The sequence below is a fragment of the Nicotiana tomentosiformis genome, chromosome 5 (genome assembly GCF_000390325.3).
Source record: "Nicotiana tomentosiformis chromosome 5, ASM39032v3, whole genome shotgun sequence".
In the NCBI taxonomy this organism is placed as follows: Eukaryota; Viridiplantae; Streptophyta; class Magnoliopsida; order Solanales; family Solanaceae; genus Nicotiana; species Nicotiana tomentosiformis.
The window spans coordinates 122658700-122675692 of record NC_090816.1 but is presented as its reverse complement, the minus strand read 5'-3'; the positions used below and the strand labels follow the sequence as shown (position 1 = coordinate 122675692).

Here is a 16993-nt window from a genome sequence, read left to right as displayed (position 1 = left end):
CAGTATATTATATTGGAACTCCAGTATATTATGATTGAGTTGGAACTCAATCATAATATACTGAAACTCTAGTATATTATGTTGGAAGTTCACATGTAAAAAATTCAAACTCCAACATTTTCCGGATTTTGAACAGTATTTTTTGTTCAAATTTATCTTTACATGAAAAGTAGCTAAATTTCGATTACTTTTGAAACGGTGATTTTTTTTAATTATCACTAGTAAATCTAGCTATTTTTGAATTTCACCCCGGAGTACTTGATATACATTTAAAATGGAACCATAAAACCACAGCGGTGCAATCAAATCGAACATCCTAAACATGCGTAAGAATATGGGAGCTAACAAGCGAACTACGAGGATAAGAAAGGTTAAAAATCGAACCAGAACTAGGTCATAACTCAACCAAACTGTCCACGCCTCTCGTGTATTGTCACAAGTTAAGGTGATTTTGCGTGCCATTTGTCACTGCCTAACTGATGGCAGCGACTGAAAATTTACTACTTCGCCCCTCTAAACAGCCCCCGAGATGGCTGTCTGAGAGAAATTGTTGGGAATTATTTTAGTCCAATGCCACTGATACGATTATTATATTAGAGCTGAGAAATCATGTGTCGCAAGACGAGCAACGTACAACAGCAAACAAAATCTTTTGCTATCACCAAACAGCAGTTCAAAGAAAAGAATATTGGTTGTCAAGTTCGGTCATAATGACCTTCCAAAGCTTCCAATTTTAACTGTCAGTTCGATATAAAATTTTAAATTAGATACAACACCTGATAATGAGAAGGATCCAAAGAATTGTTGCTATGATATTGCGCCTTGCAGTTGAGGGTCCAGTTAGAAGAGTCCTCCTAACACTGAAGTTATAATAATCCACTGTAACAGGTGCGCTTAATATCATGAGAATTGGAAGCAAAGACAAACTTCCCTAACCAGAGTCCAATTTCCCTCCTGTAGCCTTAAGCATCATATATTATAGAGACCAGAGAAGAAATACCTTTATTCCATTGTGCAATCTTTAACGGCAAGAGGTTCATACCATTGTGGACCGAATCCAGCAGCTTTTCGTGCTTGCTCATTAAAAGGAGGCTTCAATGGCCCTCTGAAATGTGTCCTCACAGTGGAGTGGAACCTTTGAATGACTTCATTGTCTACATCCACGGTGTCACTGTTTTCTTGTGACGAGAGGTCTCCTGGATTTGGATTTCTTGATCTCAAGCAAAGATACTTGAACCATTTTACTCCAGCAGCACAGTGAGTTATTTCTTCGGGATAAACCACATTCTCCAATAATTCAGCTGTCTGATTATCACCGCCATTGCGGAAACGGGATATTGTGGTTGGTATCACATCAAGTCCTCTTGCCTACATTCTCAAAAAATGCGAAGTCAGCGATCTGGTATGGAAAAGTGAAAACGATGCTACAAAATAGAATGATGATGAACTGCATAAAACAAGCCTTTGATCAATACCACTGTTGAGAAACTTGTTGATATATAAGATATATTGGAAGTCCACACTATTAATTTTCCTTGACTTTTAAGTTATGCTAATACTTCAATTTTGTCTAAGACTTGGGCATATCCATCACAGATGCCTAAAATATGTCTAACCGCATGAAATCACTTTATTATACCCTTGTTTTCATGTTAACCTGGAAACTAGTTAAGGATCACTAGTGTCAGCAATGAACGTTATATACTGAAGAAACGAATAACTGAGGTTAATAGTGATATCGCAATGCAAAATTGCAGCAGTCTGTTAATATTTCAGCTTGTAATGATCATGAATCTGATCTATTAGTGCCAGATTGACATAGCTTGCTGACCACTCAATTATTATCACGTAATAATTTATATGTTATGCATCGTAAAATTGAAGTGACAATAAATAGTTAAAAAAGATCATGAACGAAGGAAACTTGATTCTTCCTTTTATTCAAATTTTGGTTGTTTCATATGTAACTATCATATATAATATAACTACAAAGTTACAGTGAGCTCTTACATTATGAATGTTTCACATTTAAATGGATGAACTGCATAAAGCAAGGAATTTTCTGGAATGAACTCTTATCAGAGGGCTTATGAATTTTTTTTATCAAAATTATTGACAAAAGTAAGACATAAAAACTTGGTTCAGAACCCAGTGACTTCCAATGAACTCAATCATCGAGACTTCACAAAGAAAATGTCTTTTTGTTAATTCATTCATGAATATCCTGATTCCTTTTATCATGTGTAAGAGATGGAGATAAAACCTCATGAACGCAGTGTTCAATAGCCAAACGAGCCAATAGATCTTTGGAAGTAGCAATGGCTGAATCCCACAAGCCATCATGAGCGGGTAAAGCTCCATAGAAAGATCTGAGTTCCTTAAGCCGTGCAGCAAGTAGAGTAAAATGCCGCCCTTCATCTTGTGCAACTTTCACAAAATCAGTGAAAAATTCTCTTGGCATTGACTCTTGCTTGCCGAATCGAGCAATTATATCCTGTAGGACGACCAATGGCATATATAATCATACCGGGAAAGCTAATACAATAATTGATTTTGAGAAGTAACTGGTATTTAAAAATGCATATATCCAACAATGAATCATCAAACAGAGGTGTACCATCCACCATGCTAGGTCACAACAGCGCTAACAACCTTGTTTGATGTTTCACTATCCATGAGCAATCGTACGGTGAAGCAGGCCCATTTCCTTCAACTTAAGCTACATACATATATTTATAGAAACACACACACACACACACACACACTAAGTTTCAATCTGATTGTCACAAAGAAACTTGTGAGTGCAGTGGTAAACAGCTCACCAGTTGGACCCGCCTATCTTTGCCTACCTTTACAAGAATAACCCCACTCTTGTTCCCGTTTCTAGTGCAAAACAACCCATTCCACTTGAGAAATTATATCTAGTCTACCATTTTCTGAACCAAGTACTATATCCGTTACAATCAAGCATTTTACCATCATACCAAAAGCTACATCTGATAGCAAGAGCGCAACTCATTTCTTAACCAAGGCCTTCAAGCAATCCATGTACAATCAAGAGTACGACCGAGCCATTCCCGTCCAATCATTTGGGCCTTGCCATAGGCAGGATGTTGGCGTTACCCAACAATATCTAGAAATCTCAGCATTCATTAATTTGCTCTATTACTAATTTATCTTATCAGCAAAGACCCTACGAATGTCTTCACAAGCTAATAAAGACTAAATACTTGTTTTCCCAAAAAAACTCAAATATACTTGGGAATACATAACATAAGCGAAAAATAGAGGAAATCAAGAAATGAGGGTGCTTTTTATTACCCAAGACAAGTCAATAGCCCAGCTTTCAGTGTGAACAAGACTGTGTACAATGGCCTGTCTACTCTGCAAGCTTCCCGCTTTCCCAAGTTTTGGCATGAGACTTGGCGACACCAACTTCACCTATTCAGCATTATAAGCATTTCCCAGTAAATTTCACGTACAAATATAGCAAAACAAGCATTTGGATCTATTAGACATTTCATCGAACAGGTGGTAGACATAGGAAACAATAATTCGAGCAACACAAAAACCATTACATTTGTGAGACGGGCTGGGCGATCAGGAACAGGGAGTTCAACAGAATGATTATAAGGCTGAGAAATGAGGCCTTTTAGCCATCTATTGGCTACTTCATCGCCGATATGAGCCTTCTCGACTGGGTCAGCTGTGTTCAGAACTCGTAGTGCAGCTTCAACGAGAGTCTCTTCTGTGCTCATTACTCGTTATTCTTCTTGTTTGGTTTGTGATTGTAATATGAAGGGAAAAAATGTTGCAAATAGAAGAATTTTCTGACCTTTTGATTGGAAGTTAGGAACCGGTTGGAAATGGAAAAGCAAGAAAAAGTACAAAAATCATTGAATACCATTGACCAGGTCTCTATATTTAGTTTTATTTCAGGTTAATATTATAATACAAAATAACAATAAAAAAATAGAAAGAATATGATTTAAAGTAGACATTATAATGTTTTGTTCTGATAGTAATCACTCTCCACTTCCAATCAAGAGGTTGTGAGTTTGAGTCACCCCAAGAACAAGGTGGAGAATTTTTGGAGGGAAATTATACTGAGTTGTTGTTGTTATTGTTGTATACTATAACATACTAAAGACATATTCTCGGCCATTGCTATTGCATATACAATCTTTTCTTCCATTACACTTTATATATTGTTTAAAATTATATATTTTCCAAGATAACCTTTTTTTGTATACAATTTTAGGCATATTTCGTCTCTTTTATAACTTTCATTCAACATGATTTTAAATTTATTGAAAATGGATATTTGAACGTCTACACATGACATGATGAAACTATCTTAGATATCTTATCTCTTTCTATCCTTATGTGAGCTATTTATACTTTCTCAGACATGTAATTATTTTTATTTTATTGAATATTTGTATGACTGGATATTCATGTTAACATCTACAATTTTGTATACATTATGGCTACATCAAAAAAGAAGCTTGAAGAAAGAATTAGAAAAGATCAACAAACCTCAATCACTTTGAAAGAAAAAATTAAAGTGGCTAAATGACTAAGTGGAGGCCTTTTATTATAGAAGAATAAATATAATACGACGGTAATAGTAATTATATTTTAATTTTTAATTTTTAATGAAGGATAAAATTAAATAACACTCGATAATTGAAGAGTAAATTTAGATATTTTTATTATTTTCATTATTTTTTTAATATAAAATACTAAGAGAATAAATCCAGAGCACGAGTGACAATCAGTATATTTAATTTGTAATATACATATGAACTTTGATTTTTGAAAATTTTAAACAAAAATTATATAATTGAAACAAAACTGTTTGATGTCACTATTTTTATAGTTAGAAATATACAAAAAAAAAAAGGTAATTCAAAAAAATCTAATTAATAACACAACCTTTTTTTAAAATCTCGACATAAGACATTTTATTTGATTCTTTCATGTTAATAGTGTCATTCGTGAAACATAAGCAGTAGTAGAGTTTACAATTTCACTGCCTATTTCCGAGCTAGCTACTGAATCAGAGAGTAGTGAGTAGGGTTTTGTGCAGAGGTTTTGGAGATGGCGATGGCGAGTCACAGACCCGGCGAGTTAACTCATCATCGACTCCTCGATTTCGTTAAAACAGCGCTTATCAAAATCTTCGTCTCCCCTTATGCCACTGTATGTAATCTACTCTCTCACACTATTATAATTTATGCTTCTGCTCAATTCTTGAATTGTTACACATGTATGTATATAAATTTTGAAATTTCTGATTAAGAGCCCGTTTGGACATAAGAAATTTTTCCTTTTTTTCCAAAAAAATTTCACATTTTTTTTAATCAGCTTTTGTTCATAAAATTTCCAATTATTTTGTAAATTTTCGAAAATTTTAAAAACTACGAAAAGCTATTTTTCAAAATTTTTACTCAAATCACTCACAAAACTTCAAAAATTAACCCAAAATTATATTCATGTCCAAACAAACTCTAAATTTCAAATACCATTTTCACTTGAAAATTTTTTTCTACCTACTTTGGAATTTTACAATTCTAATGTCCAAACGCCCACTAAGTGTTCTTTTTTCAAACATATAATATGATATGTAGGTATGTGATATGTATTGTGGGAAAGTAGCTGATGTGGAGAAGTGGGATGAAGCTCAAATTGGTCACTACATCGGCATTGGTATGATCAGTATTACTCTTCTCTTGAATTCTTTTCTAAGATACATAATACACACACTTGCATAGTATATATACACACAAACAAACAAACACACAAACCAGCCTAAAGATACTATTAACATGGTGTGAAACTATTTGCCTTCCATCAAGCCCGACGCTTTTGGCAAAAGGCCTCACACCATTAAGAGTATCCCGACACCTTATATGTAGCTTCACTTTCTTTTCAGCTACCAATGTTGGACTTTGTTTGCACATCACATATATACGCATACATAAAATATTTTATTAGACACTCTTCCTTTTTCTTTGTTCCTAAAAGATTGACATACTTAAATATTTAGAGACTTTAATTTTAACATTTCCACTTTATCCTTAGTAAAAGGCTACTACACTAGTAGCATAAGATGTTTAAGAACAAGATTCTGAGCCTACGTTGGTATATATTTAGCTTATGTGTCAAAAGTCCCCAGTCAAACGCCTTCATTGAAAACTGAAACAGAAAGAGTAATACATTAACACACACTGTTCATATATAAAAAAATGAGCTTTGTGTTGAATAGATGTGGCAATGTCGGGAGTGAAAGAAGTGAAGGAAGCATGGGAGAGTCAGCGGAAGGCTTACACATCTGAGTTCATTGAGCTTGACCCTTGTATTGTGAGTCCAACAATTGTTTCTTTTTTTCTTTTTTGGGCATAATTTACTTGGTCTATGCTTATTTAATTTATGAATCAAGGATTGTGTTGGTTTTCCTTATGAGATTCTGTTTGGAAGGTGGGTTACTGTTTTGTATTTTACTTTCTTGATCAATTTCTGTTGTCTGTTTGAATGGCCAAGACTGTTGAAGTGATATCTAGCTCCAAGGGTGAATTGAATTTTATCTGAAAAGATTGAATCTTCATTCCCTCGTGCTTTACTTATATAGTTTGTATTTCAAGTAGTCCGTGTGCAAGTACCTTTTTAGTCTCTTGCCCTTCCTTCTGTTTCGCTGGACATTTTGTTTTTGTGCCTTAATTTTTTTTTTCTTTTCCCTACTTGTGTAGTTGTGTGATTGGTTGCTATTCAGCAACACAAAGCAGATTGTTGTTGAGTTTATGGTTTTATCCAATTAATATTGCTTTTATTGTGGGGTGTCATTTCCCCTTCATTTGTTCGAGATGGTTACTGAGTTCTCGGCCTATGAATTTTATTGTATGTTTCTGTATGTTAAAGTGCATGACTGGTCTATTTGACATTTAATTGCATGACAGTACATTTTCTGTGCAGGAAGATATAGACTCCTATTGGAAGGACAAGGAAAAGCAGGCCGATATTGTTTTCTGCATGCACAATTTACAGGTTAGCTGCTCTTGTACTAGTGTCTTGTTTATGTACACTTCTAGCACCTGTCAGTAGCATTAAATTTAATCTGATATTTACTTGCAGTTGTGCTTTAATAGTGAAGAGAAAGCAAGGAGGCTATTGCATAATGTATCATCTTTGCTTAAACCTGGGGGTTACTTTCTTGGTATTACTCCTGACTCATCTACTATATGGTATGAAACTAAAAACTGCATGGTTGACTTACGTTGTTGTAATCTTTTTTCTTTTCATCTTGCTGAAGTGGGGAGTCTTCTTAATGCTTTAAACTAGCTTATGTTATTTTGTCTCAAGTTTCCGCCTAGTCTTATTTGGTTCTTTGCACTCCATGTGACCTTGTGGTTGCTGTAGAGGACAATACCAGAAGAATGTTGAAGCATACTATAGTAGGAACCCATAGGACTTCCAAATTTAACCGTTTCAGATGTAAAATTAGCATTGCTGTACTCTCATATTTCTTGAAGAGATGAATGGAGAATAACAGAATTTCTAATTGTCCGCACATTATAGTAGGTCATGATTCTTATTGTGATAATTCACATTATTCAACAAATTGAGAAAGGAAAAAAGTTAGATCCTTGTTTATGGGGTATAATCAATATGTCGACTTCATTCAGTATGTTGGATTATAAATTCCTCTTTCTTCTGTAATGACTCCTTGATTCTGTAGATTCACATTATTTGGTGTTCGTTTACGGATATGTATAGTGCAGTTTTGTCCCACATTGGAAGAGCAGTAATATCTCCTTGTAGTGTATAGCTATAAATAGGGACCTTTTGTATTGTATTTATCATCCAATATGAATAACATATTTTTTCCCGTGCTTTCTCACATGGTATCAGAGCATTAGTGAGAAACCCGTCGTTGTGCATCATTCCAGCAACTTCCGGGAAGAAAGACCTCTTCGCCGTCCAATTTTCCGGCGACTTAGAAGGTTGTCCGTAAGCAAATCACTTTCTGTTGGTGTTGTGCAAAAACTAACACCACCACAAGACTCCTCAGGCTCCGGCGATCAAACCCCAGTCAACCCCACCGGAAAAAAACACGTCCACGCGCCCTCACGCGCCTGGAAAAGAAATTTTTTCGGCGAGATCTGAACAGTAGGATCGCCTGGTAATTCCGATCCTACCCTCAGTGGTTTTGTTTCATTCCGACCACTTTGAGTTTTTCCGTCAGCTACAGTAGATTCCGACGAGCTACAATGTTTCCATCGTGAATAGTGTTTCCAGTGCAGAACAATGTTTTGTTTTCCTGCTGTAAACAGTGTTTTTCAAGCTATTTCTTCAGTTTTCTCACATGAGTTACTTATTTTCACTATTTCAAATTAACCCTACTACTACAAATTGTAGCGACATGGGAACCAATACTTTGAATAGTCGGATGGTTTCTTTAGCATATTATATTGAGTTCCTTCAGTACAAAGCATGTAGGTAGACATCTTCTGAGATAGCTTCTGTTGTTCAAACAGGTAATAGTGTGACTTGTTTCTCCCAATCTTCATCCTCTGAGTTTTGGGTCATTGATTCAGGTGCATCGTATCATATTTATGGTAACAAATCTCTTTTCACTACTATTTCGTATTCTCAATCTCTTCCAAAAGTCACAATGGCCAATGGGTCTCAAACCATGGCAACTGCAATAGGTCAAGCAAGCCCACTTCCTTCCTTACCTTTAGATTCAGTCATTTATATTCCCAATAGTCCTTTTAATCTCATAGTCGTTAGTCGCTTAGCCAAATCACTTAAATGCGCTGTTTTATTTCTTGATGACCATATTTTTATACAGGAACGCAGTACAGGGCGGATCATTGGTACCGGGCGTGAATCAAACGGACTTTATTACCTTATCCTTGCTAAATCACATGGACTCACATCTTGTCTTCCTTCTACAACTTGTCCTGTTACTGATTCACCATATTTATTACATAAACGGTTGGGACATCCCATTTTGTCAAAACTTCAGAAAATGGTATCTGGTTTATCTCACTTGTCAGCTCTAGAGTGTGAGTCATGTCAGCTCGGTAAGCATACTCGCTCCCATTTCCCTCGGTGTCTTGATAATCGAGTAGAGTCACCATTTACTTTAGTCCATTCAAATGTTTGGGGTCCTAGTTGGGTCAGTTCCACCTTGGGTTTCCGCTACTTTGTCAGTTTCATTGATGATTATTCCAGGTGCACTTGGATATTTTTGATAAAAAATCGATCTGAGTTGTTTTCTATTTTTCAGACCTTTCACGCTGAAATTCAAAATCAATTTGGGGTTTCTATTCGCACGTTTCGTAGTGATAATGCCTGAGAGTATTTGTCTTCCCCATTTCAGCAGTTTATGAAATCTCATGGGATTATTCATCAAACATCGTGTCCGTAGACATCTCAACAAAATGGGGTAGCTGAAAGAAAAAATAGACATCTTATTGAAACTGCTCGTACCCTACTCATACAATCTCATGCTCCGTTGCCTTTTTGGGGTGATGTAGTTCTTACATCTTGCTATCTTATTGATCGTATGCCATCTTCAGCTATCCCAAACCAAGTTCCATTCTCTGTCATGTTTCCCCACTTACCTTTGTTCTCTTTTCCACCCTGTATCTTTGGAAGCACTTGTTTTGTCCATAACCTTACTCCAGGAACAGATAAGTTAGCTCCTTGTGCTCTTAAGTGCGTATTTTTGGGCTTTTCGAGAACACAAAAGGGGTATCGATGCTACTCTCCTGACCTCCGGCGGTACCTTATGTCCGCTGATGTTACCTTCTTTGAAACCCTATCATATTTCACAGGTTCAGGTCATCACTTAGATATTTCTGAGGTACTACCAGTTTCATCTTTTTGGAGATTCAGTCACTCCAACTCCACCACCTACAACTCCAGTTGTAGCTCCACCACCTATAGCTCCAGTTCCTCCACATAATCCAGTTCAACCTTCTGCAGCTCCACCACTCTTGACTTATCATCGTCATCCACATTCAGCATCAGGCCCAGGTGATTCACGCCCCGCATCAGATTCTGCACCTACTGCGAACTTGTCTCCTCTTAGTCAACCAATTGCACTTCGCAAAGGTGTACAATCCACACTTAATCCTAATCCCCACTATGTCGGTTTAAGTTATCATCGCCTGTCGTCACCTCATTATGCTTTTATATCTTCTTTGTCCACTGTTTCTATCCCTACGTCTACAGGTGAGACACTATCTCATCCAGGATGGCGACATGCTATGATTGACGAGATGTCTGCTTTATATGCGAGTGGCACTTGGAGCTTGTTCCTCTTCCTGCAGGTAAGTCTACTGTTGGTTGTCGTTGGGTTTATGCAGTCAAAGTCGGCCCGGATGGCCAGGTTGATCGGCTTAAGGTTCGTCTTGTTGCAAAAGGATATACTCAGATTTTTAGGCTTGATTATAGTGATCCTTTCTTTCCCGTGGCTAAAGTAGCATTTGTTCGTCTCTTTTTGTCCATGGTTGTTGTACGTCATTGGCCTCTTTATCAGTTAGACATTAAGAATGTTTTTCTCCACGGTGATCTTGAGGAAGAAGTTTATATAGAGCAACCACCTGGTTTTGTTGCTCAGGGGGAGTTTAATGGTTGTGTGTGCATATTGCGCAGGTCACTATATGGTTTGAAACAGTCCCCTCGAGCTTGGTTTGGTAAGCTCAGCACAATTATTCAGGAGTTCGGCATGACTCGTAGTGAGGCTGATCACTCTGTGTTTTATCGGCATTCTGCTCCTAATCTGTATATTTATCTAGTGGTTTATGTTGATGATATTGTTATTACTAACAATGATCAGGATGGTATTACTAATCTGAAGCAACATCTCTTTCAGCACTTCCAGACTAAAGATCTGGGCAGATTGAAGTATTTTCTAGGTATTGAGGTCGCTCAGTCTAGCTCATGTATTGTTATTTCACAGCGGAAGTATGCCTTAGACATTCTTGAGGATACTGGAATGATGGGTTGCAGACCTATTGACTCTCTTATGGATCCGAATGCTAAGCTTCTGCCTGGACAACGGGAGCCTCTTAGAGACCCTACGAGATATAAGAGGTTGGTTGGCAAATTGAATTACTTCACAGTGACTAGACCTGACATTTCTTTTCCGGTGAGTGTTGTAAGTCAGTTTATGGATTCTCCCTGTGATAGTCACTGGGATGCAGTTGTTCGCATTTTTCGGTATATAAAGTCAGCTCCAGGCAAAGGATTACTATTCGAAGATCGAGGCCACAAGCAGATTGTTGGGTACACAGATGTTGATTGGGCAGGATCACCTTTTGATAGACGTTCTACGTCTGGATATTGTGTTCTAGTAGGAGGTAACTTCGTCTCGTGGAAGAGCAAGAAACAGAATATAGTTGCTCGATCTAGCGTCGAAGCCGAATATCGGGCCATGGCTATGGCGACGTGTGAGTTAGTTTGGGTCAAGCAGTTGCTCAAGGAGTTAAAGTTCGGAGAAATCAACAAGATGGAACTAGTGTGTGATAATCAAGCTGCTCTTCATATTGCGTCAAATCCGGTGTTTCGTTAGAGGACTAAACACATTGAGATCGACTGTCACTTTGTCACTTTCAGGAGATATTGCTACAAAGTTTGTTAAGTCGAATGATCAACTAGCAGATATTTTCACTAAGTCTTTTACTGGTTCTCGTATTAGCTACATGTGTAACAAGCTCGGTACATATGATGTGTATGCACCGGCTTGAGGGGGAGTGTTAGTTTACAGATATGTATAATGTAGTCTTGTCCCACATTGGAAGAGGAGTAATATCTCCTTGTAGTGTATAACTATAAATAGGGACCTCTTGTATTTTATTTATCATCCAATATCAATAACATATTTTCTCCCGTGCTTTCTCACAGGATCTACTGGATAAAGCATTTCATATAAGTTATAGGCGTACACAAGAATCTATAGTTGTTTATTTCTTGTTCTTTCTTTTGTCCATTTTCTTGTCTTTTATTTTTTAAAGAATGTTTATGGCCCATGTATATGCTGATTTCTTGATCAGGGTGCCTTTTTTGCCCCTTTTATAAGACATTGATATCCATTTATTTTCAGTAATATAATTATATAACATTAAGATACTTATGTGAGATAGTCTAGTAGGCTAGGGACCTTTCTTGGGTTCAAGGCCTTGTTGGGACTTATTGATGCTGGTTCCCTCGTGCTATTTTTTGTTTACTCTTGTTTGGTTGTTTGCACTTCATTTGACCATCTAGTTGTTGTAGGGCAAAATACCAGAAGAATGTTGAAGCATACCATAATAGGAGCGGGGCGATGAAACCAAACATTGTACCTAATTGCATTCGATCAGAAAATTACATGATTACCTTTGAGGTTGAGGAAGAGAAGTATGTAAGCCGCTTAGCATTCAGTGATGTTTAATCTTACTGTGTACCGCTTTTGAGGCAATTGATTATGTCCCCTTGTGAATTGGATTTCAGGTTTTCCTTCTTTGGTAAGAAGTACCAATTGAAGTTTGCAAGTGACATCTCTGCTGAAACCCATTGCTTGGTTCATTTCCCAAGCCTGCTCAGGTTCATGCCTTTCAACATCCTCTATCAAATTTCTTTGATCAAATGTTCATCCATTTGAAATCATTCTTTTTCGGTCATGGGAATAACCAAACGTGTTTTCTCTCTTTTTCTTCTCTTGATATGAATCTGGTTATTCTATTCCAAAGTTCTACAAACATTATAGGCTATATGTCTGTTTCTTTGGTTTGTTTGGTTCATTTTTTTGAGCTTCAGATGTCAACAATTTTATCTTGTGCTTCCAAGATGGGAAGAAATATGTTAGTTTTTCTTATTTTCTTATCCTTCCAATAGTGATAAATCCTGTAATTAACATATTCCTCAGGTTGGCCAGAGAGGCCGGTCTTGAGAACACAGAGATTCAGAACTTGACAGATTTTTATGATGATAACAGGTAATAGATTGTAACCTACAACTTCACCATCATGCCTCTTTCATTTACTTGTTTACCATCTTAATCTATTATGAAATTTACCGAAATATTTAGCACGTAATTGACGAAGCACATAATCCGTTAATTTATAGTAAAATGATGAAGTTAACAGTTAACGAGCACTTCTGTATTCTATGTCTTTTAAAGCTAAACTTTTAAATCTTATAGTTTATTGGGTAGGGAAAGTATGTACTTCATAGCAACACTCTTTATGTCAAAAAGTAGTTTATACATGCCTCGAGTACTCACAGAGCACTCAGGTGGATTTAATACTGTCTGGCCAACTTGTGTACATCAGAGCAACTCTCTTCGTGTTATGAAATGTTTTGTACTTGTCTCACCAAGTATACCATAGTATTTCCTAGTAAGTGCGAAAGAAAATGGTTACCCATCACTTCAACCTTTTTCCATCGTTTTGTCGTGGAGGACGAGTATTAGGATTGAAGGTTGACAGATTAGTCGCGAGTCTCTCCTAGGCTTGTCAGGAAAACTAGTCCTATTGTTGTATTTTCTATATAGCATTTCCTTTACAGTGTTTGGCATCACCCTTGGTGCTTGAATTTGTTTTAGCATGACAAAGTTTTTATTTGTTTCAAAGGGAATAACTGATAATGTGATAAAGATGCTTCTATTTAGCCTTTTCAATCCCGTTTTCTTCGATTATGAGAAGTGTCTGTTTATATAGACCATTGTTTTCAAGCGTCTTTAGGCTCCATCCATAAAGTTCTTCTCTTGTAAATACGATCTGATAAATTACTTCTATCAGAGCGGCTGATTCTTCCTTCATTTTACTCCCGTTCATAGAGCACAAGTTCTTGGGATACTACAAGATGCAGGCCATAGCTTTATTGATCCCAGGGGAAGACTTCTTCCCAGATCATATGATGTTTTAGGTAATCAGTCTATTCACTGCATTGACCATTTACTAAAAACTAGTCATATTCCTACATTTTTCACTCATATACCATCCTTGTGGTATTTTCTTATGCAGGTCTGTTCACCACATTCATATTTCAAAAGCCTGATCCAGATATTGCACCTCCACTTACGACTCCCTTTTTGCCTGTCGGAAGCCACAATCCTGATGAGGTAAGTTACCTTTAACTTCAGGATAAACAACAGCTAATTCCCGGTCCCAAACAAGTTGGGGTGAGCTATATGAATACTCATTCCTCCATTTAAGCTCAACTCATGTAATCATCATATCAAATAAAATAAAAGTGAAAAACAAGTTTTAACTATAAATATATAGATACTAGTAATAACAATAATAATATTAGTTCTCTAACAAGTCTAAAGCCTATTCCCAATTAGTAGATATCAGCTATATGGATCTATGTCTTCCATTGTATCCTATCTTTTGCTAAGTCTGCATTGATTCCAAGGATTTGTAAGTTTTTTTAGAGTCTACCTTAGGATAGGACTAAAATTTCTGTCCACCTTTAAAGCCTTTGTTCAACTTCATAAGGTCTTCAAACTGTGTTTAAAAGGCATAATTGTTTTTGGAAGTGAACGATCCCATTGAGTTATTGTTTGACTCTTTAGATTAGCAGCATCTCGGTTAAATATTGCCATTGTTGCAATGTTATTCCTAGTGGTTTATTGGCAGAGAACATCTCTGTCTTTTGCTGTTTAATATTGCCATTGTTGCAATGGTATTCCTAGTGATCTAGTGGTTAACTAAAATCTCCTCATGTTTCAGATGGATTGGCAAGTCATTGGGTGGAATGAAGAGGAGAAGAGTGGACTGACTGATCCATCTATAGGGTTGGGCAAGATAACTGAACAAAAAGGGATTTTAGGTCCTGGTCCGCCCGAATTACGATTCCCTGAAGCTATTTGATGTGATTGGTGTAGACATTGGATAGCAGTTGGAAGGACCGTGTCGGTTTCAGTCATTTCATCTCGTTCGACCAGGGATAGATATTTTGGTTTGTTGATCGGCAAGATGTGTATCATTATATCATTTTGTTGTACCATGGATAAGACATTTTGGTTAGTGATTGGCCTGATGTATATAGACCCCTTTCGGGAACTAGATAGTTTCGATGTAATTAACAATTGAAGATTCATCTTCACTGGCTTGACAAAAATTGAACCGCTCCCTACTTCCTATGTGGACAAATATGCTACAGGCCTTAAATACATAGATGTTATGCAATCATGTATTCACAGATTACAAGTGATTTCGAGGTTGCAGTTTTTGACTGATGAAATATTTCTCAAATTTGTTGATAATTTGAGCATTTGAAATTTTGAATTGGGACTTAATTCTGGATGAGTAAACAGACACACACACACACAATTTTGTTTAAATTCTGTATGTCGGAATGCAGATTTTTCACCCCTTTATTCGGTTTACAAGTTAATTGAGTTTTTCATTTCTCAAAAACATTGATTCTCATGAATGGAGTCTCTTCTCATTTATTTTGTGACAAATGTGTAAAAGATAACTATAACAAGTTTAACAAATAGCACTGCGATTGACGTAAAAAGAGAAAAATATTGACAAAATTAGAAGTCAGGTGCCTTATCCATTAGGTCGCGAGCGCTTTCCCAGAGCTGGACTTAAATTTCTGTTCGAATTTATGTATTGAGTCCGTACGGAATTCAAGAAAAAATGAATGTTTGTAAAAATTTATGGTCTAAAATATGCAATAACATTTGTGTGAGTATAAGATTTTAAAATTAATGGCTTTAGATATACAATAATATTTGTGTGATTATACAAATTCCCAATAAAGGTAATTATAGTTAGCTAGTTCCAATTTTAGAAGTGCGTCGGTCTTTTTTGGAACACGTAAGAAAGAAAATGTGTCACATACAAAAAGAGCAAATTTAGTTTTTAGAGAGTTCTGACACCTCTCAACTTATTGTAGAACTAGTTTGTCTATATCATTTTCGGAAACAAAAATGATGTCTATATCTATACCTTAGTATCGTATAAAAGTTTACACGGAAACAGCGCTATGATATGTGATACTATATTGGATAATAGAGATAATTTTGTTTTCCTATTACACTATGCATGTTTCCATCTTTACAGTCATTATTTCTTAATCATTTAAAAGTTTCTCAAGGAATTTATTTAATTACAAGATTAAGCATGTGGCATTTTTCTTAAACAGGGGTTTAGCATATGACATATAACATGCAAAATAACAATTCATAAAGTAAATATAACCAGAACTTTAAGGTTATTTATAAGGTTCATCTAGTCTAGAATAAGATGTTGTACTGCCTATTTCATCATTTTTTGTCAAATCAAATCTTGTTCTATTTTAAATAGCTCTTCCTTTTAAAAGAAAATACTGTAAAAAATTAGAGCACTCTTCCTATTTGTAATGTACGATTTCCTTCAAGCCTTTTTTTTTTTTGTGGGGTAAAAGTATTGTAGTAGTATCTTTTTAAAACTCCATAACATTAATTTGAATTTAGCCAACCGACCCTTCTCCTCAATCATACTTATTCACCGTGCAAAACAAGTAAATAAACACACACACACAAAGGGTAAGAAACTAAAAGCCCGTTTGGACATAACAAGTTTTTCACTTTTTTTTGAAATTTTTCACCTTTTTCTCCGAAAGGGCCATAAAATTTTGAATTTTCACTCGAAGATGAATTTTGAAATTTTTCGAAATTTTGAAAAACTCCAAAAAGCTATTTTTCAAAATTTTCACTTAGATCACTCGCAAAAATTCAAAAACAACCCAAAATTATATTCATGTCCAAACACAACTCTAATTTTCAAATACCATTTTCACTTAGAAAAAAAATTCACTTTTTAATGAAATTTTACAATTCTTGTGTCCAAACACCCACTAAATTTCCTAAACTAAACTTTCATATCTTAACTTCCCCCTAATTTAACTCTTATTATCCAAAAACAAAACCCTAAGTCGGTTATATATTGTGTAGCCACCAAGTAAACCATCACTATATACATAATACTCCAAAACAAATTTC

At 36.0% G+C, this 16993-nt stretch overlaps 2 protein-coding genes across 3 annotated transcripts; one reads left to right on the top strand and one right to left on the bottom strand.

Annotated features, from left to right (window-relative positions):
• Nucleotides 1-672: 672 nt before the first annotated feature.
• LOC104097322 (uncharacterized) lies at nucleotides 673-3928 on the bottom strand. The gene is made up of 4 exons (XM_009603882.3): nucleotides 3579-3928; nucleotides 3322-3441; nucleotides 2264-2494; nucleotides 673-1368 (listed from the first exon to the last, which is right to left on the bottom strand). Exons 1-4 carry the CDS (start codon nucleotides 3756-3758, stop codon nucleotides 1003-1005), a joined length of 897 nt encoding a protein of 298 aa, XP_009602177.1. The 5' UTR covers nucleotides 3759-3928; the 3' UTR covers nucleotides 673-1002.
• A 1045-nt stretch (nucleotides 3929-4973) lies between these two features.
• Nucleotides 4974-15135, top strand: LOC104097320 (mRNA cap guanine-N7 methyltransferase 2). Of its 2 annotated transcripts, XM_009603879.4 has the most exons (11): nucleotides 4975-5205; nucleotides 5634-5712; nucleotides 6272-6366; nucleotides 6976-7047; nucleotides 7135-7244; nucleotides 12289-12411; nucleotides 12505-12597; nucleotides 12920-12988; nucleotides 13832-13920; nucleotides 14019-14116; nucleotides 14730-15135. In XM_009603879.4, the coding sequence occupies exons 1-11, from the start codon at nucleotides 5104-5106 to the stop codon at nucleotides 14868-14870; spliced, it is 1071 nt and encodes a 356-aa protein (XP_009602174.1). In that variant the 5' UTR covers nucleotides 4975-5103; the 3' UTR covers nucleotides 14871-15135. The 2 variants fall into 2 exon arrangements, with proteins under 2 accessions (XP_009602175.1, XP_009602174.1); XM_009603880.4 differs by lacking the exon at nucleotides 12920-12988 and having other exon boundaries at nucleotides 4974-5205.
• Nucleotides 15136-16993: the final 1858 nt, after the last annotated feature.